Genomic DNA, 27,204 nt, shown 5'->3' with positions numbered 1-27,204 from the left:
CAAAAAACCGACTTGGCGGTGGGAGGAATTCGCGGTGCAACAGCCAGCCAGGCAGTCTGATAGAACGGTGCAAGGTCTCGGCAAACCAAGACTATGCCATACTCGTAGCAAAGCCGCCGAATGGTACCGTAAACCAAGAATAGTGACGTAAGAAAATAGAATGTCGTCTTTTGATTTGGAACGTGACGTGTTTTAGAATGGAGATGTGGTAGTGTGTGTGTGTGTGTGTGTGTGTGTGTGTGTGTGTGTGTGTGTGTGTGTGTGTGAGAGAGAGAGAGAGGGAGATAGAGAAGGAGTGAGGGAGAGAGAGAGAGAGTGTGTGTGTGTGTGTGTGTGTGTGTGTGTGTGTGTGTGTGTGTGTGTGTGTGTGTGAATGTCTGAAGAGTACTCGGGTCCAGCGCGAGCGTTTTTTTTATAAAGTCTTAGGTATGACCCGGCCGGGGTTCGAACCCACGACCTCCCGATCACGGGGCGGACGCCTTACCACTAGGCCAACCGTGCCGGTGTGTGTCGGAAGGTGTTGACATGTGTAGGGGAAGGGCTCCTAATATGGACCACCTTTTGTTTCATGCTGATAAATAGCTTGTTTTCTTGCGAAGAAGTTTCATTTTGTGTTTGGTAGTCCTTCTCTCTTAGGTTAACCGTTAGGCCTAATAAGAGTGAAATAGCTTTGATAGACATTCAGCAAAAATTAAATACAGAAAAAATCACAAAGGGTCCATATTAGGAGCCTGGGCGCCTAATATGGACCAGTGAAGCGGCCTTCACGAATCACTGTAAAAAGCCCCCTATATTTCAAAATAACATGATACAATCTAGTGTACAAGTCAGCCTAATTAAAATATGCTCTAGATTTATCTGTTTCGGGTTGATGAGAGCATTATTTGAAGCACACCAGGAAACTAAAGAAGCTTATCAAAAACAGAGTGAAAATAAGTGAAATTATCAACTTCCACGAAAAGAAGACTTTTTGTTGCATTTTTTTTAAATCTCGAGGGCTAGTTATAGCTTATTTCCAGCAAGCTTCTTAATGAATTAATGAAAATAGCCTTTAGCTTTTATTTTCTTCGATTTGTTGAAGGTGGTCCATATTAGGGGACTCGCACATACTTTGAGATTTTGCTATTATTTTTTGTTTGCAGTAGAAACTCGGGGTCAACACTGCTAAAATGTAACAAATACGGTTTTATCTGTCATATATAGCAATTTTTGTGTGACAAAAGCTTTGGCTGTGGACAGAAACGAGTCCGTTTTAGGCGGTAAATTTAGAGTGAACGCTGCCAAAAATGAAAAAAAGAGAAAAAGCCTAACAGTCTTGAGATTTCTGTTTCTGCAACTGTTTTGACATGTGCAAGTTATCCAGAGAGGGTGAATACAGCGAATAAAACTTTTTTGAGCGCTCTAGCGCCGTTAGTTTGTCAGAACAGAAGGTGGTCCATATTAGGAGCCGGTCCATATTAGGAGCCCTTCCCCTACGTGTGTGGGTGGTGCGTGGTGCGTGTATGTGTGTGTGTTTGTGTGTGTGTATGTGTGTGTGTTTGTGCACGCATGTGTGTGCGCGCGTTTGTGTGTGTGGGTGGTTGGTTGGTGTGGGCGCGTGTTTTATTCAAAGGGAAAAACTCAAACCAAAACCCAATAAAACCATCACCAGAAAGCACACAGTTGCAATCTGTTCTTTGAGACCCAATCGAGGAAAACTCGATATTTTCAATATTTCACGCTCATCAATACTTTATTTCTCGCAAGACAAAAAAGGAGATGCACCTCTCTTTTGTTTATGCTCAGACCAATTCACAATCATTTATGGGAAGACGAGGGTGAGGCCGCCGTTGATGGTGGAATCGTATGAGTGCTGGAGGTCCTGGACACAGATGTCGATACGAGAGTGACCCTTGCCGGTGAATGCACCGCCAGTGTCCACCACCTGTGGGCATAACGATAGCACAAGTGTTGTTGCTGGATGGTAGTGTGAGTGTGTGTGCGCGCGCGCGTGTGTGTGGGTGTGTGTGTGTGTAATTGTGTGTGTGATTGTGTGGATGGGTGTGTGTGTGTATGTGTGCGTTTGTGTGTGTAAGTATGTGTTTATGTGTGTGTGTGTGTGTGTGTGTGTGTGTGTGTGTGTGTGTGTGTGTGTGTGTGCGTGTGTCGGTGTGAGTGTGTCTGTGTGTGTGTGTGTTCGTGTGTGTGTGGATGTGTGTGTGTATGTTTGTGTGTGTCTTTATGTGTGTGTGTGTGCGGGTGTGTGTGTGCGTGCGTGTGTGCGTGCGTGCGTGCGCGCGCGTGTGTGTGTGTGTGTGTGTGTTTTACAAGCAAGGACAAGAACAAACACTTCATCGTCTGTAAATCACAGAAATTTGACTGCAATCTTTGCCTAAACAACAATAAGACAAGAGATTAGCCATCTGCACTTATGGCAGAATGACCGAGGTCTATTACATGCCACAGTGGTGACAGGGAGGTCGGGGCATGTACATTGTATCTGAGTCTGCACATAAAGTTGACCCGTGTCCGTCCCGGCCTGGACTGATTCCAACCCATGACCCTAGGATCACAAGTGCGCCAGTGCACGAAATTTTTACTCCACGAAAAATTTACTCCGGAGTAAATATTTCGTACGAAATTCTTACTCCGAGTACACTTTTCGTACGAGAAAAGAACTCCCCAAGGCACGAAAAAATTACTCCCTCCACGAAATTTTTACTCCCCATTTTTTTCACTTCCAGTAAAAATCTCGTACGCAAAAATGGGATGCGGGCGAAGGGATAATGCCAATAAGTGATCTCGCGCACACGAATGTCGCGCTACCCTCCTTCCACCCCTTCCACCACCAAGACTAACAGGGGACAAGGGAGTAAAAATATCGTACACCTGGCATAGGAAGTTAAATTGCTCGTGTTGAGGTGAAGTAATTTATTCGTTATTTATTCGTCAGGGGAGTAACATTTTTGTTCGAAATGTTTACTCGGAACTCACCTGTCTTGGGGAGCAATTTTCTCGTGTAATGTGGGAGTGCTTTTTTCGTAAAGGGAGTAACTTTTTCGTACGAAATGTTTACTCCGGAGTAAAAATCTCGTGGGAGTAATTTTCTCGTGTTACACCGGCCACCTCTAACGCAGCACATGGATCAGTCTTTTTTTTATTTCATCACCAGCACTGACCTCAAATCGGATGACCTTGTTGTACTTGCGGTTGATCTGAGGGATGCAGATGGCGGTACCGTACGCGATACCGGCGTGGTTGTCCATGGCGACGCTCACATAGGGGGCGCGACCAGCAAGGAAATCCTGAAAATACCATCATCGTACTTTGATGATGCGTATGTTTAACAGCACGAGACACCAGCAAGGAAATCCTGAAAATACCATGATGCATGTGTTTAAGAGCACATGACACACATATCGGGCATGCACGTAATTTGAATTTGATGTTTTATTGATTGGAGATAAGGTTCATGATGGGGGGTTTATGTCAAGGAGAATCACCGGTCGAGGTTTTACATGCTTTGTATACTACCTAGCGGGTGTGTCCTTAAAAGCTCGTTGTCCTTGAGTCGCATCTATATATATATATACGACTTGTGTCTGTGTGTGTGTGTGTGTGTGTGTGTGTGTAATCGCCATGCACGGCCAAAGTTCTCGATGGATCTGCTTCAAATTTGGTGGGCTTATTCAGAGAGACCCCGGACACAACCTCATCGATGAGATATTTCAACACGTGCTCTCAGCGCGCAGCGCTGAACCGATTTTGGTTCCACCTGAGCTACCCGGGCCCCCATACCGACACACCAAAGCCAAAGTTCTCGGTGGATCTTTTTCGAATTTGGACACCGTGCAGGGGCGGATCTGGGTTTTGAAAGGGGGGGGTGCAAAGTTCTTATTTTTTTGTGTGTATCTTATCAGCGAAGGCGCGAAGCGCCGAGCATGCTAGGGGGTCCGGGGGCATGCCCCCCCGACATTTTGTTTTTAAAAGGAAGCAAAATTGTGCAATCTGGTGCAATCTGAGCGTGTAAAGTGCTATTTTCAGGTGATACATTTTTCTTCTTTTTTTTTTCTTCTTTTTTTTTGTTTTTTTTTTGTGTCCCGCTGGGGGGGGGGTGCAATTGCACCCATTGCACCCCCCCCCAGATCCGCCCCTGCCGTATTCAGCTACACCCCGGACACAATATCATCGATGAGATATTTCAACAAGTGCTCTCAGCGCGCAGCGCTGAACCGATTTTGGTTTTTCTGTTCATTTCACCATTCCCAGTAACTCTTCCTTATCTTCTCCAGTGTTTTGCGTTTATCTCCCTTCCTTCGTGTGGCTTCAATCCATATTCCCGTTTCTACGTTACTATTTTTAGAATGTCACTGCGCTGTCCAGAACGCTTCCCTTGCACCCGTAAGTTGTTCTTACTGTCAAAGTGAAAAGGTCGAATCAATTTATAGCCACGCAAAAAATACACTGTCACCTATCTCTATATATTTATCATATAGATATACATATATATATACAGCTTCTCTGTGTGTGTGTGTTTGTGTGTGTGTGTGGGCAAAACCTCTGGATTGTAGAGTTCTGTTTGTGATGGGGGTCTAGCGGCTTTTGTCTGTGTGTATGTTCTGGCATTTGAAAAGCCACAACAGATAATATAGGGCTAAGAAATAAGCTCTAAAATTCTCAATCCCGTTTGACAGGACTTCGCCTTCAAAGGTGAATGTGGTGAACCGCCACGCTGTCTGTCTCTGTCTCGCGATTCACCCCGGCGAAGCCGGGTATTCCTCTAGTATATATATGATCGCGCTTTACAACCATTTCCCAAAAATATACTATTTTCCCACAAAGACTAAAGTATAGTGTTGCTTGTTTCCTGCAGACCTTTGGCCGCATAACTCACTAATCTGTAAAAGCCAAGACTTGATTGGCCCGCAGGCGTTTATCAAAATACAGTTTTATCAGTAAGAGCGCTCGCCAGTTTACAAATCGGTCAAAGGGTGACCCACTCGGAGAATGGCTCCCACAGAAAGCTAAAGCGATCAGTACATCGCACTGGTAACTCAAACTAAGCATAATTATGAAAGCGTCGATTCGGATATGCTTCCAGAATAACTTTATGAAAGCGTCGATTCGCGGATATGCTTCCAGACACACACACACACACACACACACTCACACACAGTCACACACACACACACTCACACACACACACACACACTCACTCACACACTCACACACACACACACACGCACACACACACACACACACACACACACACACACACTAAAGCCTGAAACACACACTGAAACCGGAGAGTCTCAGTGACCGGCTCACCATCACAATGAAGAATCGTATTTAGTATAGTACACTCTTTGATTGCAATTTATGTTGTCTCATGTTTGCACAAACAGATAACACTGAAACAGGGCTCCCCACAGATGTTTTACCAAGAGTGTTCGTTCATAAAACCTAGCCGACAATTACATCAGTGCCGACGGTACGCCTGATAACACACATTTTAGTGGCCCGCTCTTTTCACGTTTAGTGCGTCGATCAGTCGCGGGACCCACTCCAAGAATTTATTGTACGTCTTGTACATCTGGGCTAAGGTGCACGAAGCAAAAGTGGGTGCCACCCAAACGTGTGAGAACAAACCGCGGGGCCTGATTCGTTGAAATTACAACGTATCTCAATCAACCAATCCAACACCGCGGCTGGCTCCCGACCAGTTTGTTACTTTCTCGTGTACCTCGGCGGCCCTATAGCTTCTAGTGCGGACAGGACACGGGGACGGCCAGTTTGGGGAGCCGTGCAGATACCTGACATACCTGCAGAGTGTGAAGCTTGTGGTCCCTCATGTCCACGAAGCCGCCCTCCAGCGCGCTGTTGTCAGGGTAGTAGGCCGTGCCCCGGGCACTGTAGCTATGGCGGCCAAAGCCATGGCAGTCCACAGAACTTGAACCGCCTGATCGCATGGGGAATTACAAAAAAAAAGAATTAACTAAGATAGATAAACACAATAACAACAACAACAACAACAACAGTAACAGCGGCGACGACGACGACAACAACAACAAAAACAACAACAACAACGACAACAACAACAACAAACGGTACAGTTCAAACAAGTAGCCGTGAGGGCGGGTCGTTGAGAAGATTTAGCATAATAATTCATACCCCCTTCCCCCTCCTTTCCCTGCTAGGATGCTATCTTCTGTGACTCCTCTTACTTTGTGTCTCTGTACTATCTCGGTGTCTTTGTTTATGTCACTATGTGCTTGTTTATGTATCCGTGTGTAACTAGGTACTGAGAATAAACACACACTGACACCGAAACACACCGACGCACACACCAACACGCCCACACCGACCCCCCCCCCCCACACACACTCGCTCTCTCAGTCTCCCTCCCACTCTTGCTTACCAGAAGAATGAAGGCAGCATCGTCTGCTAGTGGTGCCAGAACACAATCCACTCTGGTAGTGGCCAGAACAAGAGTTGGAGACATCCTGACAGGTGCCGCCAGCGTTCTGACACGGCACATCAGACCCTGTTACCCAGTGGATTGGTCAACAGTTTAGTTGGTTGTAAACTTTGGCAGTCAGTAGTGACTGATCGATGGATTTGACTGAGAACAAGAACAAATACTTGATTGTCTGTCTTTACACAACAGAAACTTGCCTTTAGGCCTGTCTCACAATTACAATTGGGGGGGGCACTGAATCGTGATGTTCAAATCAATCGTGTATGACTTCATTTGCTTTCATTTCCATACGGAAAGACGTCATACCTTTCTGCACCTGTACTCGAGGCTGGTGTTATTTAACAGAGAAACATACTTTTTATTCACTAGACAGGAACCCAGATTTTACCGAGGAAAGTTGATCCAGACCTCAAAAACCACAGCTGAAATCACAGCAAAAGAGCATGAAAAAACAAAATGAGAGAAACAAGAAGGGCAAAGCCCATACGACTCACATGCTTGACCTTGACCTTTACATGACCTTGACCTAACTAAACCTAGCAATGACATCATACACTAAGAACTGCTTTACACATTTTTCCTACCAAAATACATGTGACCTTGACCCAAGGTCAAGGTCATCCAAGGTCATGCAACACAAAGCTGTTAATTCAAGACATAGGAAGTACAATGGTGCTTATTGGCTCTTTCTACCATGAGATATGGTCACTTTTAGTGGTTCACTACCTTATTTTGGTCACATTTCATAAGGGTCAAAGTGTCTCATGATGAAAGCATAACATGTGCCCCACATAATTTTTAAGTTTGAAACAATTATCTTCCATAGTTCAGGGTCAAGGTCACTTCAAAATATGTATACAATCCAACTTTGAAGAGCTCCTGTGACCTTGACCTTGAAGCAAGGTAAACCAAACTGGTATCAAAAGATGGGGCTTACTTTGCCCTATATATCATATATAGGTGAGGTATTGAATCTCAAAAACTTCAGAGAAAATGTGAAAAATAGCTGTTTTTTAGACAACATTTATGGCCCCTGCGACCTTGACCTTGAAGCAAGGTCAAGATGCTATGTATGCTTTTTGGGGCCTTGTCATCATACACCATCTTGCCAAATTTGGTACTGATAGACTGAATAGTGTCCAAGAAATATCCAACGTTAAAGTTTCAAGTTCGGACGGCCGGACGGACGGACGGACGACTCGGGTGAGTACATAGACTCACTTTTGCTTCGCATGTGAGTAAAAAAAAAGGAGGCATTTGCTGAAATCGCGAAAACTTGAGCAATACGGCCAAGGAGGTAATCAAACGATTAAGGATTAAATTCGCCCTGTGGAGTATTTAGTTGAACATAAGGTCGACTGATATCTTGGGGGCGGGATTGTGAGTTTACGGTGATTACTTGATATTTTGTTTTATGTTTCTACATTGACTGTAACTTTTTATAAGGAGACGAACGGAGTTTCTCCAGTAACAACAATTAGACGTCAAAGATACTTACCGCTAGCAACAGCCAGCAAAACCAACACAGTGGGAAATACAAAATGCACCATCATGGTGGTCATCGAGGTCTGCCAATACAGTGAATTCTGCCTCGCTGTTGTTGACTTCGTATGCGTTTATAGAGAGATAAGAAAAGGAATAATGCCAAGAACAGAAGTGGAACATGCTGTATCAGGTCACATGCGATTTATGCCCTAGTTTGTTGTGTGTTTTTTTTTAAAATTTTTATTAAAGGATGAGTCACCTCTTTTTCTTTCTTGAACAAATAATTCCTTCAACGAGTATGTATAAGAGAGAGAGATCAAATTAAATATATTCAAATCAAATCAAATCGAGGGTTGTGGCATAAACATTACACCAGCCCTCGCCCAGAGAGGGACTACTCTGATCACATATTTACACGGACATTCACATAAAAATAAGAGAGAAAAAAAGCAGAAAACAAAAATCATAGGAATATATACAATTGGATTATTATGTACAGTTGTTGAAAACGACTGTGTTGAAAGCAAATGTGTTATCAAAGAGTGTTCATAGTGAAACACTGATGCCATGGACAAAAATGAAAATAAATCTAAAACGAAGTCTTCCATCACTGTGACATTTTGCAATTTCACATTAAATACAATGGAAAAGGTTTTTTAAAATTATTTTTATTTTCATAGTTTGAGAATCATTGGGAAACAAATTTCAAGAGAGAATTCCACACGACGCTGCCAGAATAAGCTATACTTGACAATATAAGAGATCTATTCGTGGAATGGGGACATTAAACTCTCGGTTTGGTTTGGCTTGACATTGTGCAATGAAAGCACGTGGTGCACGGTCGGAAAGGATTTTGTGAAGGAGCACGCCTTTATTTAATTTAAATCTTTCTTTTATAATCGTCAAACACGAGACTGGTTTAGCGCTCGTCAGAGTAAACTATACAATTGTTTCAAATTATTAGCACTGGCAGAGTCACAGATGGTCGAACAATAATCCGTGATGGTTTGTATGTATGGGTTAAAACATAATAACCTGAGCGCTGATCGAGAAAGTGTTTAATTCTGTTCAATTGATATATTTTCCTCGACATGGTTTTACACGTCTTTTAGGGGTGAAGACTCGTGTGGTTTTATTCCGTCCCGCAATTTATGAGGTCGTCTACACTGATCTGCAATGATGAATACATTTTTGTCTAATTTTTTGTATCACAAGTGTGTAAGGTCGTATCATAAGCAAATAGTTCACAATTATCATTAATACCAAAAGGAAGATGGTTAATATACAGGGCAAAGACGAGTAGTGGTCCAAGGACAGAACCCCCAAAACACGGGTCTCTTGTTGTAAGAGAGAGAGAGAGAGAGAGACTCAGACTCAGAACTTTATTACAAAAGGATAAAGGTTTTAGGCAAAGCCTATTCTTCCAACCTGTCCTTTATACAACACATAAAGACAGACGCACATTACAAATATAAATTCAATCATATAAAATACAGAAATACATTGTACAGAATGCAACACAATGTGCATTTAAGGAATTACATAAGGAGAACTAAAAAAATTACAAAATTACATTCACATAGTTATACCTTTCATTTGGGAATAAGTTGCTCCGATCAGCTACACATCCGTTAACATTAGTACAAAATGTTTAACAAAATAACAATCGAACAAGACATTTCATTCACGAATGATGTGTGAACGTGACTGTCTCTTAAACATTTTCACTGAAGTTGCATTTCTTATCTGTTGGGGTAAGGAGTTCCAGAGAAACTCTCCCGAGAAGGCTAAGCTCGATTTGTAGAGGTCTATGCGAGGTATAGGAGGGATGATTTTTTGGGACCCATATCTTTTTGTGGCATGTTTGAAATGTGATTGCAAATATTTAGGACAGTCGTCATTTAGAATTTTATACATGAACACAGCCTTGTTTAACGTCAACTGATCTTTCAAGGGGAGGAAATTCAAGAGCTTTAGTTTATCATCCGTGGACCTATTCAAATCATGCAGAATAAGTTTTGCAGCTCGGCGATGCAGGGAATTGAGTCTTTTTAAATGAACATCGCTGCAGTTATCCCAAAGTGTCGATGCGAAGTTTATGAGGCATTATGTGGGCGTAATAGAACATTTTGAGTGCTGCAGAATCAGCGTAATGCCTTAATTTAGATAACAGGTACACATTTTTTGATACTAGTTTGCAAATATTACTCAAATGAGTTTGCCATTTCAACTCTTTATCAATGGTAACACCCAATAATCTATGTTCCCTAACTTGCTGCACTTGAGTTGAACCAACTGACAGTTGTTATTGTAAAGGACTGAATTGGTGTTTTTGTCTCACCGTACTCTTTGTTTTAATCGGATGAATGATCATTGCATTAGAAACGCACCACTCAGTGATTTCATCCACACTTGTTTGAAGAGAAGAGTTGACGGATTCCAAATATTTTTGACTGGTGTGAACAGAAGAGTCATCCGCGAAGAACTCACATCTAACTTTTTCATCGGACACATGAAGGGGTAAATCATTTATATAAATAAATAGAGAGAGAGAGAGAGAGAGAGAGAGAGAGAGAGAGAGAGATGGATACACAAACTGTCAGATCAGGGCCGGACTAGGGGGGGGGGGGGGGCGGTTACAGGGGTTGCGTAACCCCCCCACCCCTGGCTTAAGCATGTACCTCCCAAACGCATTTTTTTATGTGGGGGAGCGAGGGGGGTTGCATCTGGATCATCATGAAATCCGAGGAGAGTCCTTACAATCTCAATTCTTCTTCATTGCCTATACAGCTTGCTGTCAAATTTACCTTTTTTGTTCAAGGAGAGGCTTCCTTTCCCTCCAGAAACATCAAAAAACATTCAGCTTTAAGGGGCCCTTGCCCCCTGGCGACCCACACCAAGGGGCTTTGCCCCCTGGACCCCCACCAAGGGGCTTTGCCCCCTGGACCCCCACCAAGGGGCTTTGCCCCCTGGACCCCCATCTGTAACCCACCCCCTAGTACTTACCTAGTCCGGCCCTGCAGATACATACATGCACATACTGAAGACTGATCAGGGATGGATGGATAGAGAGAATGTAAGTGTGTGTGTGCTGTTTCTATGTGTGTGAACGCTGTTGAGTTGGGAATCTCCCTTTAAGCTGCATATAATAAAGAAAACCTTGAAGTATAGTGAAAGGCAATATTCCACAAATAGATCGAAGCACAGACCATAGTACTTCTGACCCACTTTTTATTTTGGCCAGGTAGAAGTGTTTGCATCCGTCCTGCTTGTGTCAGATAGAGTTTCTCTGTTAACAGCTTTTCCTTTCTGAATTACCTTGTTTAATAAGTATAGTGTGTTGGTTTTATCAAAAACATGATAAAGACATGATAAACACGATTTGTCACTGATCATATGCTAATAGGTCACAAAATGGTAGCTAGCTTGTGTGTAAACTAAAAAATGTTTTATCTCCCAAGACGCAGCTGTCACAGACATAATTATATAGCTAATGAGCACAAAAAAAGAAAAGTAAATTCTTGCGCACACACACACACACACACACACACACACACACACACACACACACACACACACACACACACACACACACACAGAGTTTCCCACAAATGACATCCGAAAAATAAGGTGAACCTGGAGCCTCTTGACGCACATGTATTTTGGAATGTCATCACATGTAACCTTAACAGAGACAGCTAACTTTTTCATCGACAGTTGGATCAGCTAACAAATTCACAACAGTTACTCGTAACTAACATTCCATTCTGAGCAAATGCACACATTTCAGAAGAAAAAAAACCTCACAAAAACTTTCCTGTTTGATGGGAGAAAATAATACAAATTAAAGAGGTCTCTGGGATTAATTTGTTTTTAACTGAAACACAGGTTGCTTGTCAGGGCTCAGACTACTCGAGATGTTAACAAACTGCAAACCCAATTTGTGCTTTCAAATTCGCCTGGGTTCAGCTGATCTGACTAGAAGACCAAAATACTGATTGGAAGAATCAACATGCACCCTTGTAGAATTCTGCACAGTAACTGCTGTGTGTACTGTAAAAGTAGATCAAGTTTGTAGTTGAGCAGGCAGCAGTATCTTGGCTCATGTTTTGCAGATTAAATGCTGCGCTTAATCATTACACATAAACCTCTTTCAAATATTTGTGTGAGATTGATGTTCAGTTCACAGAACCCCGGTCAAACAGGACTAGGTAAAGAAGTAAATTCAGTAAATGCAGTGTAAAAACCATTCAAATCACCATGCTATGTTTGTATCGCAGATTACAAAATTAGTATCATTATCACTGATTACATTTCATAAACCTGTAAAAAATCAACATGTTCATTTTCAAAACTCATTCATTTACAAATCTTCAACAGCTAAAGACTAGAGACGTCATGGATGGAATAAAGATATGCAGTAACAATCTTCTTCTTCTTCGTTCATGGGCTTAGACTCCCACGTTCACTCATGTTTTTAGCACGAGTGGATTTTTACGTGTATGACCGTTTTTTACCCCGCCATTCAGGCAGCATACGCCGATTTCGGGGGATGCAGTAACAATCAATGTAAATATCAAAGAAGAAGCATAATGTTCTTACTTTCTACTGCATCAACTAACGAAAACCTGCTTTATCTCACATTCTATTATAACAACACACGGTTAGCTGATGGAAATGCAATAACATCTAACTATACAACCATGTCCAGAACAACAATGCTAATAGCCAACATTTTCATTGAACTAGTTTCTAACATGTACACAAGCTCTACTTCAATGTCTACTGCTATTCACCTGATAAATCAGATCTACACACACATGCGAGAACAGAGAAAAATGAGAACATCAGACATTGGAGAGAAATTGCACACTAACACATAGGGAATAATACAGTAGGTACAATAAGTCTTACTACACTATTCTTGCTGGCTGACTAGCTTTTGCAATTTTTAAGTATACAATGTATTAGAATTGTCCAAATTAAAGATGTCTTCCTTCCAGTGTAAGCCACAGTGCAAACTATGTTCAGCTTAACTTCTACCAAAAGGCAACAGCCTACTTGTTAGATGTGATATTCTTCCTTATTCATATTTTCTTACAATGCAATGGTTCCCTGTATCTTATCAACAACACATGCCATACAGAAACTCTCTGTGGATGTATCGGCACTGTATTTCAAACATACTGTAATTCTACTTTTCTATCAATACCTTTTATGTTTTCCAACTAAAAGCTTGATTTGACCTATCGGCACATTCTGAGCAATAAATACATCTTTATCTAATATTCTATCCATCAGTACAAAGATCCATAATTTGACTTTTTAGAATTGGATGACATTATTCTTGTAACAACTTCAAACCTAAACTGATATGCAAGATGGACACAAGTTAGTTCAATCAACAGGAACAAACCTTTCACTATAACTAATAGGGACAAAAACTATTTTTTAAAAGCAGCACTCACAAAAAATCTGACCCTCAAAAACTCAAACCCTGTAAAACCACGGCACTCAAAGCCTGGAAGATAGTCCTAACAAACAATACTGTTCTGTAAGCTTGTAAACAAAAGTAATACACTGTAGTTGCAATCACGTTACGTAGATCAGTCTTATTGCTCTTGGAATAATTAAAAGAAAAGGCTGGTGCTTTTAAATGCAATCACAAACTGAGTGATTTTGATAAAAAGTGATCCTGGACAGAATCGCTCAGATCTTAGTGACTAGGAATGGGTACATAAATAGTGTGCCATAGTGTGGTTTTAGTGAAGTCATCGGAATGAACTTTTCACTTGTTAAGTACAAAAATTGGATTCAATTATCAATTTTGTTTTGCTATAAAGATGATGAACATTCAGCAGAAAAGGTTGTGTTCAAACATTCTTGTAGCAGAAAATAATCAAGGTCTTCCACATACTTTGATTTTGAAATCAATACAATAGCATAATCGTAATAAATAGACCATCTCAAAATTTAAAAACAAGTCTCAAAACAGACCATCTCAACAAATCATGTAAACACATGGTACAACAGGGCAAAATGGAGAAAAGAGAGGGGAAAAGTATCTGCATATAAAATATGACTTCCTCTACCAAGAATACTCCAAAATATTAAATGTCTCTCTTTGAGGTACAGTAAAAGTAAAATTCACACCAGATATATATAACTATCACCAGAATCAAACACATATATTCACCAAAGTGACGTATTACACAGGCTAGTCAAAAATGTTTGGCCCTGTGTGCATGACCAGGCACTGCACAAGGACAAAGGGAAGAAATCAGTTTTGCAAGGGAGACCTGGGAATTGAGATTGGGATTCGATATGTGCTTAGAACTAAATGTTCGAAAAATCACAACAGCGAGAATATCAGTCAAATTCAATTGTCAGATGAGTCCAGATGGGTCAAGGTCAGGGCCAAGGTCAAGGTGAATTATGCCACCACCAGCTCAGTCTTGCTGTCCTTGGTGATGAGCTGCACCAAACTCCCGGTTGCCGGGCGCTCCTGCCCTGCCGTCCATTTAGCGAAAAGCCTGCAACAGATGCCATGCCAAAAGTTGTTCATGTTAGATACATGTTATAGTGGTACATATGTACCTGCGATGGAAGGACACTCTTTAGACCAGTCAAAAGTGTCCCCACATTGTAGGTGGCCTGTCACGACAGATATATGTTGGTGAAGGTAAGAGAGGGATTCCAGAAGGTGTCCTTTCATGGGAGGTGTCCATTCATTAGAAGGGCATCACACCGCAGGTTGCACCGTACAGACTGGAACCCCTCTTTCAAGGCCCCCCCCCCCCCCAATTTAAGACTCCCTCCCTTTAAAGACCTTTATTCTTCTTCCGATTGTCTGTTGATAACCTGTGTAAATTGACCCCCATTTTAAGACCCCCTCCTTTTTTAAGACCTGATTTTCTCAGATTTTGGGAGGTCTTATGATGGAGGTCTGCCTTCCAACTTTATGTTTTAGTCATCATCCCTGTATTTTAATGCAGGTCAGGAGCTTCTACTCATAGCCCAACATGAAATAGTTCTTTGTTACAAGCTGATGTTGTGAGTATCTTTACATTTTATTATTTGGGATAATGGTATATTCCAAGAGAACAGCATGCACGTTTTGTATACATGTATATATAGGCTCAGATTAAAACAAAAACAAAAAACCGCTCTGCCTGATTATGTCTTGTGTGAGGATGTCCAGGGTTTTTGGACTGTGATCCTATTTAATTGCGACAGTGGAACCCACATTTTAAGACCCACCCCCTGATTTAAGATTCCCTCCCTTTTAAATCTCTGTTTTCTGTTTAATAAATATACCCCCATTTTCCGACTTCCTCTTTTGTAAGACCTGATCTTTTCCCAGATTTTTTTGAGGTCTTAGTACTCTTAGGGTTCCACTGTATTTGTAAATGTGTTTTCTTGTATAGGCTGGTCTTAATATATGCAGTAAGCTGCAGCATACGTGTGCTGCAGCTGCACTGCGTGCTGTGTTCCTTCATCACATTGTACACAGCGCTTAGTTACATGTATAGCATTGAAAGGAACGGCAAACACAACTCACTTCACATAATCCCAGAACAAATTTGTCCCTGGTGCGCCACATTTAGTGTACTCCCACATGAATTTGCACAAACAATAACACAAAGCACGAAATAGTGCCAGAGATCCAGACTTGAAGCCCGTTTCGAAAACATATTGTCAGATTTGTGATGTCGTCATGAGGTTAAAACGTGTCATTTCAATGCGTCAGTGCAAACCAAACAATCAGCGTCTATTGCGTTGGACACACTTTTCTGCTCAAAGCGAAACCTGCACGCAGTAGTTTTTGACACCGCGCACAGCTGTATGCAGCTGCACGCAGCGTATATTAAGAACAGTCTTAAAGAATACAGAGAACTCCTCATCAATCAATCAATCAATATGAGGCTTATATCGCGCGTATTCCGTGGGTACAGTTATAAGCACAGGGATTTAAAAAAAAAAAATTTTGTATGCAATTTATATCACGCACATATTCAAGGTGCAGGGATTTATTTATGCCGTGTGAGATGGAATTTTTTTTACACAATACATCACACATTCACATCGGCCAGCAGATCGCAGCCATTTCGTCGCATATCCTACTTTTCACGGCCTATTATTCCAAGTCACACAGGTATTTTGGTGGGCATTTTTATCTATGCCTATACAATTTTGCCAGCAAAGACCCTTTTGTCAATCGTGGGATCTTTAACGTGCACACCCCAATCCTGGCTGTAATTATAACATGAGCTGTAATGTCTAGAAATGTAAAACACACACGCACACACCCTGATCCATCTGTACTTGATAATGACTAAGAGATAAACAAAATGGAGATGAAAACATACATCACCAATGAAACACCATATTTATGTGAACAATGACAAAACGGAAAAAAACACACAAAAAACACATTACACTTACTCTGCTATAAATTCTAGAGGGGTCCAGGTGGTGAAATCAGCCTGTGCCATCCACTTCCTGTTCATCGGGGTGTCCAGTGTAATACTGTAACAAGAAGAGCAAACGCTCGATCGAGTCACTTTCGCAGTTCTGAATATTATATGAGGCATCAGATGGACAGGAAGAAATTGCTATTCACAACACAATGAGTCACGTTCACATAAAATTTGAGCCCGGTCACTTTTATAGTTTCCGAGAAAAGCCTAACGTTAAGTTGTGTGTTGCCGAACAGAAAAGGCTAGTTATCTCCCTTGTTTTTCTGATAACGTTCGTAAAAGGCTACAGATGTAAATACTTTGATGTAAAGAATAATCCTACAAAGTTTCAATCACATCCGATGAACTTTGTCAAAGATATAAAATGTCTAATTTTTCCTTTGACGCTGACCTGTGACCTTGAAAAAGGTCAAAGATCAACGAAACCATCGTTAAAGTGTAGAGGTCATTGGAGGTCACGACTAAACAAAATATGAGCCCGATCGCTTTGATAGTTTTCGAGAAAAGTCCAACGTTAAGGTGGTGTCTACGGACGGCCGGCCGGATGGCCGGCCGGCCGGACAGACTAACACTGACCGATTACATAGAGTCACATTTTCTCAAGTGACTCAATAAAAACCAACATGCTTGATAATGGGACTTAGTTCACATATCTTCAGTTTTTGTCCATAGTTTAGCTTCTGGTAACCACATTAAAACATACATTCAGGCAGCCTACAATTTTCAAAACAAGACAAATTCTAAATCTCCGAGAGGCAATTAGACTTGGATGGCAGGTACATGTATCACAAATCATCTAACTGTATTTCTTTATTAAAATTCCTTCCCCTTTTCTGTCACCTAGAGGAGAACATGTAGCCTGAATATCCATGAGGGTAACCCCACATGACGATTTTCTACCAATACCAACAAAAATGATATAGTGCTTGGCTCTCACAAAAAAAAAAAAAAAAACAAGAAGGGCAAAGCCCATACGACTCACATGCTTGACCTAAACCTAGCAATGACATCATACACTAAGAACTGCTTTACACATTTTTCCTACCAAAATACATGTGACATTGACCCAAGGTCAAGGTCATCCAAGGTCATGCAACACAAAGCTGTTAATTCAAGACATAGGAAGTACAATGGTGCTTATTGGCTCTTTCTACCATGAGATATGGTCACTTTTAGTGGTTCACTACCTTATTTTGGTCACATTTCATAAGGGTCAAAGTGACCTTGACCTTGATCAAATGTGACCAAATGTGTCTCATGATGAAAGCATAACATGTGCCCCACATAATTTTTAAGTTTGAAACAGTTATCTTCCATAGTTCAGGGTCAAGGTCACTTCAAAATATGTATACAATCCAACTTTGAAGAGCTCCTGTGACCTTGACCTTGAAGCAAGGTAAACCAAACTGGTATCAAAAGATGGGGCTTACTTTGCCCTATATATCATATATAGGTGAGGTATTCAATCTCAAAAACTTCAGAGAAAATGTGAAAAATGTGAAAAATAGCTGTTTTTTAGGCAACATTTATGGCCCCTGCGACCTTGACCTTGAAGCAAGGTCAAGATGCTATGTATGTTTTTTGGGGCCTTGTCATCATACACCATCTTGCCAAATTTGGTACTGATAGACTGAATAGTGTCCAAGAAATATCCAACGTTAAAGTTTTCCGGACGGACGGACGGACGGACGGACGGACGGACGACTCGGGTGAGTACATAGACTCACTTTTGCTTCGCATGTGAGTCAAAAAGCATTGATATTTTAAGGCACTTTTCAAAAGAAAAATGTATATCGACATTCAAATCTGTGCGATTTAATGCAATTTTGAGCACAGTAAAGCGTTTCTCATTTTCACAAATCTCTGAAATCTGTGAATTAGCAAAGAAGAGGGAGTAGGCCCGCTAGCAGTTACAATCTGCTCTGTACTCCTGTTACTGTTGGAGAATTTGCAGAAGCCAGGCTTACGGGAGAATGGCAACAGCCAGACTGTCCGGTGGCATTCCACTGTCCTTGTCCCCAAGGCTATGCACCAACTGATGAATAGCCGCCTTGGCCATGCCATAGCCAACCATTCCTGGAATGAGAGAGAAAAGATAAGACTTGCAAGACAAGACCGCAGTCATTGATGGCAGACTTCCACTCTTCATTGTCAGCACACATTTTAACACTCCCGCCCTTGTAAGACCTCATTTTTTCAGAATGTTGGTGGTCGTAAAAGGGAAGCTCTACTGCAGCATACACTACACAATGCTTCTCACTAATCTACCATTTTTGTTTTGTTCATTTCAGCACTTATCACTGATTGTAGAAAAGTAAGAAAGTGCCTGTAGCCTGGCTGATTGTGGATGGATGTAAAGACAAACAGGTCATCAAAAAGTTTAGTAATAAATTTTCATTTGATTAATATACTTACCAACTCACATATAGCAATTTACCTCAGTTTAGTGCTAGGATGCTTGTACGCATCACCTTGGCAACAAGGGAAGCAACCCTAAAAAAAGAACGACCTTGACCCTTTAGAAGGGCCACTTCTCGTGTGCGTGCGCATAAAGCGCCGCCATGTTATCATTCCCTTTGCAGCGATTTAAAAACCGCCTTTCTTTTTTCTATATAAATAGCGGGGTAGGAGGGAGGGACTCAGATATGTGAGTTGGTAAGTATATTAATCAAATGAAAATTTATTGCTAAAATTTTTGATTAAATTACATATACTCTACCAACTCACATATATAGCAGATTGCTACTATAGGTGGTGGGAAGAAACTCACTTTAAGAAGCAGGCAAAACCTGCCCCGCCACCACCATAGCTGGTAGAGCGTTACTCCCATCCTGACACTGGCTGGCAACGTCGCGCAGGTAATAATTCAGAACAAGAAGAGCAAACGCTCGATCGAGTCACTTTCGCAGTTCTGAATATTATATGAGGCATCAGATGGACAGGAAGAAATTGCTATTCACAACACAATGAGTCACGTTCACATAAAATTTGAGCCCGGTCACTTTTATAGTTTCCGAGAAAAGCCCAACGTTAAGTTGTGTGTTGCCGAACAGAAAAGGCTAGTTATCTCCCTTGTTTTTCTGATAACGTTCGTAAAAGGCTACAGATGTAAATACTTTGATGTAAAGAATAATCCTACAAAGTTTCAATCACATCCGATGAACTTTGTCAAAGATATAAAATGTCTAATTTTTCCTTTGACGCTGACCTGTGACCTTGAAAAAGGTCAAAGGTCAACGAAACCATCGTTAAAGTGTAGAGGTCATTGGAGGTCACGACTAACAAAATATGAGCCCGATCGCTTTGATAGTTTCCGAGAAAAGTCCAACGTTAAGGTGGTGTCTACGGACGGCCGGCCGGCCGGACAGACTAACACTGACCGATTACATAGAGTCACTTTTTCTCAAGTGACTCAAAAATGTCCTCCGACCTCCAGTAGGCGGATTCGAGGACTTCTGACAGCCTTCCAGATTTGAGAACAGCCAGGGAAGACAGCCAGGGAAGACGGCCAAGCTCTTGCCTCATGTGTACGAGCAGATGTGAGAGGAAGGACTGACTGCCCCCCCCCCCCCCCCCCCTTCTGGTTTTGCCACCAATAATACGCTTGCCGGATAAGCGTTGAGATCCACCTGGCTAAGGTAACCCTAGATACATCTTTGCTACGAGCTGCGTTAAGTGAAATAAACAAGAGTTTTTGTTCTTTAGATCTTAAAGCCGTGAGAGTCAGATAACTGCTGAGCACTCGGACCGGGCAGTTAACAATGTCAGGATCACCCGGAGCAAGAATCCTACTGAGCGGGGGAATCCTAATAATAGGGGAAACTTGTCCAGGCTTTTGGTTCTTGGCTAAGAACTCAGGACGAAAACGTAAAGTTACAGAACCGTCTGCTTCAAACGACATATCCCTAGGAATGCCTGAGAGAGCGTGAATCTCACTGCCTCTCCTAGCTGTGGCCAACAGAACAAGAAGTAGAGCTTTCCGAGTCAGGTTAGGCAGGCAAGCAGCATACAAGGGCTCAAACTTTTGCGACCTTAAGAAATTAAGTACAAGAAAGAGATCCCAGGCCGGCAAAGGGGCTTTTTCTTTAGAAAACCCTAACGCTGAGCCCTTGAGGACACTAGCAATAACGCCACCCAGATTAATGGTGTGTCCCAACTGTTTTAGTGTAGAAGAGATTGCCGATCTCCTTACTCTAAGGGATGAAGGAGACCTTCCTTGCAATGCCAACCACGACAGATGGTTGGCCACTTGCATGGACCGAGGAGAAGTAGGGTTGACTCCGTTTAACGTGCACCAACTGACCCAAGCAGACCAATGAGAAGCGTAAACAGAACCGGTGGATTCTCTATGCGCTTTCTGAACTAACAGTAATGTGGAGTCTGATGCGCCTGAGCGGTGCAGTGAGTCCCGCACAGTGTCCAGCCGTGAAGCCGAAGAAACTGAGGGTTGTCGTGGTGGATTCCCCTTCTCGGTTGCAACCACTCTCTCTTTCTTTGATTTAGAGGAATGGGAGGACCGACGGCGAGACGCAAGAGATCCGGATACCAATGCTGACTCAGCCACATTGGGGCGATCAGCACCAGAGAAGGTTGGTTAGTTAGTTAGTTAGTTAGCTATTGCTTTTCGGGTCCAGCGGACCATAATAGGCCAAATCAGGACCCCGAGAAGGCTGGTCCAATTTCGCCTTTTTCAGCACTCTGCCCAGCGACTGACTGAGCGCATTTGACAGGTTGTATTTTTCAAAGTAAAGCAACAGTTTTGTAGTTACAGATTATTCTAACAGGTGGTTGTGGTCATTCCTGTGTTTTATCTCTGTTGTTTTTTTTTACAGAAATCTTCACACTGACAGAATCAGACAAACACAGCGTACCTGGAGTGCCCTTGAGAGCAGGCTGGGCGCCAGGCAAGGTCAGGACACCTCCATTCTTCAGGTAACGAGATGCAAGGCTGGACGCAATGACTGACGTCCACACACTCTGCTTCCACATGTTGTCAGCACTCTCAATCAGCGCTGTAATTAATGTTGATCATTTATTTATTTAAGGTTCCCAAAGTATTACATACGATAACTTAAGACCTGCACTTCAGTTGCATTGACTGGAGTCGATGTACGCAGTAAATGCATTTAGTGTTTACTCAGTTCAATGAAATGTTTACAAGACAAGGCTCTTGCAACTGCTTATGTGCAATTAAATCAGCAACTAGAACAAAGATGTAGATGTAAGCAAGCAAACAAGCAACAACAACAAAACACAAAAACACACAATCACAAACAAACAAAAATAAACTCTCAACAACCAACAAAAAACTGAAGAAATGGAAAAAACAGTTCAATGCATAACAGTAACACCCACCACTTGCATACATTATATACTAATGATGTTCAATCTTCTTCATAGATCAGGTGAAAGGTGCCAAAAGAATAGCTGAGGTAGTATTCCACCAGCCTAATCTCATCCTACCCCCGCCCCCCCCCCCCCCCCCCCCCAAATTCATCTCACCATCATCCCACCTCAACAGTTGCTGATACTTACTTTTGGATGCTGCATTTCCACCGGCCCAGCCGCCAGCAACACACAAAATGGCATCCACCTTGTTGTCGCCCAAAGTATCGGCCACGCGAGTTGACACGTCCTGTTCCTGCTCCCCCCATGACGCAGCGGGCTTCACCACAATATTAGCGTCAGCGTCTTCATTGGGCGCCAAGTCAATCGATCCCACCCACTGCAATAGTAATGGACACTATTGGTTGGAGACAGACGTAACCCACAAGACACATCAATTACACTCGCACAATTTAGCATCATCGGACTGTGTTCTTGATGACATACGATACCAGCAGTTGCACAGCCTGGCGGTGGGTGACCTTACAATTATTGTAATACTGCTGATATGTGTCAGTCACCCAGACAAACTTCGATCTCCAGATACTTTGTCACTTTCTCGGTAGACATGCAGAAGAAGTGACAGAATTTTTATGTGAAGATATTATGACGTCTTTTCGAAATGTGTTTGGCTTTTCACGTCAGAGATTTTACTTTGAAAGTGAGGGTAAAAAAGCAACGTCTTGGTTTGTTTTTTTAATCGATATTGTAGGTCTTCAATTGGTACAGGATATACATGTATAAACAGAGAAACAAAGGGACATAGGCGTTGTAAATAACAACAGACTGAAGACAGAAAAAAAATGTATGGTAATGTGACTTGAAAGTAATGCAGTCAGCAACAACACTGTTCTAATTCTTTTGTTTGCTTCTTCCGTTCAGAAAAGTTTATGGGAATAATAGTAATAATCACAATAATAATAATAACCATGCAAGAGCATAATGAACAAAAACTACAGACTATTATTTTTTCCAGAGCTACTACCTCTGTGGGGCTTTTACACACTAGAGACAGCAGGGGTTGGTGGGAGGCAAATGACCATTCTTTATGGGAGACTGATCAGACCTAAAGTGCACAAAGCCACTCATATGTTCTGCAATACAGAGTATTAAACAAGTCTTTCTAGAATAAAGGCAGTGTGTCATTTTGTTAAGAAAAAAATGGACAGTCTTTTTTAACCGGTGACCAAGTATCATAGCCCTGACTCTGGAATATATATATAATTATCAAACCACTCTGTACTCTTTTGTTGACACAATTACTAAAAGTCATGACATTACAATAACACAGCAACTAAGTCCATGTTATCACTTCAACAAATATGGACTGAACACAATCCAAGCTCCACCCTCCCTTTTTTGTTTGTTCCAAAAGTCTGATATGAGGTTCAACTTTTGTACAGTCATACTGAATAGACAGTAGGTAAACTAAAGCAGAAACTGAAAATGGTCCTACAGGCACTTGCTGTCAGCAACACTCTGTGAAGAATCCGGATTAACACACATCAAAACCACTCGCTTATGTTATAATGATTGCGCACAACCAGAGCAACCAGCCAAAACGAATAATGTCGTGCATTTAGACATGCCGTATAATTAAATAACCCGCACCACAACTCCTTGCAAACTGTGCACACATACAAGAATAAGAGCTCAAATACATCAACATGACAGGGAGGTAACCACGTACGACACGCCCATGACCATATAAAAAACGCTGGCGCTGGACCCGAGTACTCTTCAGACTGGCTCGCTCCCCCAGTATGAAAGTTTTTGTCTTGTGCACGTGGATTTAAAAAATAAAATAAAAAAGAAAATAAATAAATAAATATTTATTTATTTTACCCAATTAAAAAAATTATTAGAGAAAAATAAAACATTAAAACGTTCATAATAAACAAAAGTAAACAAGAATTAATTAAAAAAAAAATAGACCGCCCATGCCGGGAATCGAACCCGGATCCCTTGGATTTAAAAAAAAAAAAAAAAAAAAGTATTTATTTATTTTACACAATTAAAAAAATTATTAGACAGGGATCGCGCTAGCTTTTTAAAAAACGCGTAAGTCATACGCAACGAAACGAAAAAAACGCGTCACGGACCAATATTTTTGCGTACTACGAAAACACGTACAGACACAAACAAAACACGCACGAAAGACTTAAAGACACTCCTTAACTAAATACGGCGAGTTTTCCTGTCGAAGTCCGCGCACGCCTGTCGAATAACACCCCTGCTGTCTCCAACCTTCGGGCCTTGCGAGTTTGTTTCCCGCTCTAATACGACTAGACACACTTTCCGCCTTTTGGAAGCGCGAGATGGGAGAGCAGCTAATGTCTGTTTCATTATCCGACAAGACATTATCTGGTAATACCCTCGTTACGTTCGTTTGCGATACTTCGATGCAAAAAGAAACGGACTTTAGTTTTGACGCGCAGATTTCATGTGTGTCGTCACTTCTCGAGCCCTATAGTCAGTTTCAGGATCGGGTGATTATCAAGTCAGAGCAAAAGCGCTGCGTGAAGACAAGAAAAAGTTACAATATTTTTGCGTATGGCTTACGCGGCGCGGCAAAAAAAAACGCGTCAGCGACTTTTAAAATGCGTCAAATACGCAAAAATCGTGCGTAAACGCGATCCCTGTTAGAGTGAATAAAACATTAAAACATTCATAATAAACAATAGTAAACAAGAATTTAAAAAAAAAAAAAAATAAAAAATAGACCGCCCATGCCGGGAATCACCCCCTGCGGGTTAGGGGGAGTCCCATATTGGTTGGGACTAGAAAGAATTTACCCGATGCTACCCAGCATGTCGTAAGAGGTGACTAACGGTTCTGTTTCTTCTCTTCTTTTGTCTTATTTCTGCCTTACCAGTCCTTTCACCTATATTTCCTTCCAAGAAAACTCTCCCTACTATTCCCTGCAGTTTTCCAATTCTTTTCTTGTTGTCTTATTTCTACCTGACTGGATCCATCACCTTTATTTCACTTACCAAAAGTCTTCTTTTCCACATCCTTATTTCTCTGCACCCCGCATGTTGTATGAGGCGACTAACGGATTCTGTTTCTCCTTTAACCCTTGTTAAGTGGTTCTTGTATAGAATATAGTCAATGTTTGTAAAGATTTTATTTTTAGTCAAGCAGTATGTAACAAATGTTTAGTCCTTTGTACTGGAAACTTGCATTCTCCCAGTAAGGTCATATATTGTACTACGTTGCAAGCCCCTGGAGCAATTTTTTGATTAGTGCTTTTGTGAACAAGAAACACTTAACAAGTGGCTCTATTCCTTTCCCTCGTCGCGATATAACCTTCGTGGTTGAAAACGACGTTAAACACCAAATAAAGAAAGCAATAAAGATGCCGGGAATCGAACCCGGATCACTTTGGCCATAGACGAATCGCTTTCCACCAGGATCACTTGGATTAAAAAAAAAATTAAAAAAATCAAAAAATTATCTATTTTACACAATTAAAAAAATTATTACAGTAAAATAAAACATTAAAACTTTCATAATAAACAATAGTAAACAAGAATTAAAAAAAAAAAAATAGACCGCCCATGCCGGGAATCGAACCCGGATCTCTTTGGCCATAGTCGGAAACGTTTTCCTCCAAGCCAACAAATCTGACAATCGCCAGTGAACTCAAATGCCTAGGCCCCCCCCAAAAATAGGTGTGGTTACGGTAACATAGCCAAAAAAAATAGGGTAGGTAGGTAGGCAATCACTTTTTTTTTTTTTAAACTTTTTTTTCTAATGTGTACAAATTAAACCTACGTACTTTCCGGGTGACAAGGCGCTTTGTTATCTAAGACGCACCCCCTTCTTTTTAAAAAAAAATTGTAATCCAGTCACCCATTGGATGCAGGGGGCCAATAGGGCGCACCAAAATGACCCAGTTTTTGCCATGAGAGGTGGTTCCCCTGTCATATCTGAGAGAGGAAACACTTCCTGCATCGGGGTCAGTGACCAAAGGCATTGTGATAGCTGGGTGGCCTTGTTAAAAGACACGACCTTTTTCCCAGCGGTCAATGACCCAGTTTTTGCCATAAGAGGTGGTTCCCCTGTCATATCTGAGAGAGGAAACACTTCCTGCATCGGGGTCAGTGACCGGTCAGTGACGGAGTTTAACAGAGTGGAAATCTGTGTGTGCGGCCAGATCAAAGGCAGGGCAGTACCTAGTAGCTGAAACATGCATTATCACAAGTTGTTTGACTGGTACTCAAGCGGTCTCTTTGATTTTCTTCGTATTTCATACACGGATTAGGCGCTTTGTTATACAAGACACAGGGGTAGAACTCGAGGAAAAAAGTCCCGCCTTATGACCCGGAAAGTACGGTACTTGACAGGGAAATAAGTGTGCGACACGGGTCGCTTTCATTGCGTTTTTTGCACTCGTTTTTTTTTGTTGGACAAATGTAATAAAAAGTTATAGGATCGGCCCCTAAAAATAGGGTAGGTCGGGTTACCGTAACCACACCTATTTTTTTTTTAGGCCCTATATAGTCCTCGCGCAGTGGTACACGCACGCAAAGCACGCAAAGCCTGGTGTGGTGTCGCTGGCTGGGCGGTTTATCAGCCGAACGGCTGTTCTATCCCACCGCGAATCGCGCCCGCCGTTAAGAGTGGCTTTTGTGATTTATTTCGCATTTAGGTCCCAGGTAACATCATGAAGTTTTAATACGATCAATCGGACCTATTATCAAGTTAGTGTATCAACTTTTGAAAGAACTGCGCCCAGTAGTTTCCCAGCAATAAGCCGTTAAGTCGAAAGTCTGTTGGACCCTAGTACTGCGTACTCGGGGAAAATATCGTCTGCTACGACTGGTGCAAAAACAGCCGAAAACAGCTCCAGCAAAGGTCAAGGCTGACAAGAAATCCGTGCTTGCTCCTCCAGCGTCGCCACCCCACTGACATATATAGAGACTACTGCTGGAGTACGCTGGCAGAATTGGACTTAATGGAAAAGTGTGATCGGAAAACAAAATCAATAATAGCAAGCTTTCAGCACTAAAACCTATGCATTGATCAAGACAGCTTCATGCCGACCGCGCCGCTTCAGGCTACGCGGAACTCTCTCTATGTTAACATCTTCGATAGCACTTGCAATAAGAACATAACAAGATGACAGAAGTATTTTTAGTAATCATACTTACGTAATTCTTTGACTTAAAGAGCTTGACACAAGCAGAACCAAGAGCGCCTTTGCCTCCGTAAACAAGCACGCGTCCTGCCGCCATGTTTGCTTTCTGCGTATTTGACCTTCTGACCTTATGACGTTTGTTAACTCGCCACGTTTGGTTTTTATCAGTAAAAATAATTTTCGAGGAAGAATGTCATATCAGCATTATAAAAGTTTTGGCCTGAGGCTGTAAACAATGAGAATCTTGCGCCTTT

General features: G+C 41.8%; 2 protein-coding genes across 2 annotated transcripts; both read right to left on the bottom strand.

Moving 5' to 3' along the window:
- Positions 1-1,713: 1,713 nt before the first annotated feature.
- Positions 1,714-8,110, bottom strand: LOC138983297 (uncharacterized). The gene is made up of 5 exons (XM_070356716.1): positions 7,956-8,110; positions 6,398-6,523; positions 5,802-5,938; positions 3,159-3,284; positions 1,714-1,924 (listed from the first exon to the last, which is right to left on the bottom strand). Exons 1-5 carry the CDS (start codon positions 8,017-8,019, stop codon positions 1,802-1,804), a joined length of 576 nt encoding a protein of 191 aa, XP_070212817.1. The 5' UTR covers positions 8,020-8,110; the 3' UTR covers positions 1,714-1,801.
- Positions 8,111-11,573: 3,463 nt separating this feature from the next.
- LOC138981723 (dihydropteridine reductase-like) lies at positions 11,574-27,086 on the bottom strand. The gene is made up of 6 exons (XM_070354787.1): positions 26,964-27,086; positions 21,958-22,147; positions 21,294-21,434; positions 18,390-18,498; positions 16,388-16,471; positions 11,574-14,475 (listed from the first exon to the last, which is right to left on the bottom strand). The coding sequence occupies exons 1-6, from the start codon at positions 27,045-27,047 to the stop codon at positions 14,376-14,378; spliced, it is 708 nt and encodes a 235-aa protein (XP_070210888.1). The 5' UTR covers positions 27,048-27,086; the 3' UTR covers positions 11,574-14,375.
- Between the last annotated feature and the right edge of the window lie 118 nt (positions 27,087-27,204).

The sequence above is a fragment of the Littorina saxatilis genome, linkage group LG12 (genome assembly GCF_037325665.1).
Source record: "Littorina saxatilis isolate snail1 linkage group LG12, US_GU_Lsax_2.0, whole genome shotgun sequence".
Taxonomy (NCBI): Eukaryota; Metazoa; Mollusca; class Gastropoda; order Littorinimorpha; family Littorinidae; genus Littorina; species Littorina saxatilis.
The sequence above is the reverse complement of the archived record's forward strand: the minus strand, read 5'-3'. Positions and strand labels throughout refer to the sequence as shown.

Bases quoted from the DNA above. Each gene is read 5' to 3' on its own strand.
- LOC138983297 (XM_070356716.1), bottom strand. From the start codon at position 8,019: ATGACCACCATGATGGTGCATTTTGTATTTCCCACTGTGTTGGTTTTG. The intron at 5,939-6,397 runs GTAAGCAAGAGT...CCATGCGATCAG, and splicing joins ATGCTGCCTTCATTCTTCTG to GCGGTTCAAGTTCTGTGGAC. The intron at 3,285-5,801 runs GTATGTCAGGTA...TGGTATTTTCAG, and splicing joins ACAAGCTTCACACTCTGCAG to GATTTCCTTGCTGGTCGCGC.
- LOC138981723 (XM_070354787.1), bottom strand. From the start codon at position 27,047: ATGGCGGCAGGACGCGTGCTTGTTTACGGAGGCAAAGGCGCTCTTGGT. The intron at 22,148-26,963 runs GTAAGTATGATT...TTACTATTGCAG, and splicing joins TCTTTAAGTCAAAGAATTAC to TGGGTGGGATCGATTGACTT. The intron at 21,435-21,957 runs GTAAGTATCAGC...CATTAATTACAG, and splicing joins TGGAAATGCAGCATCCAAAA to CGCTGATTGAGAGTGCTGAC.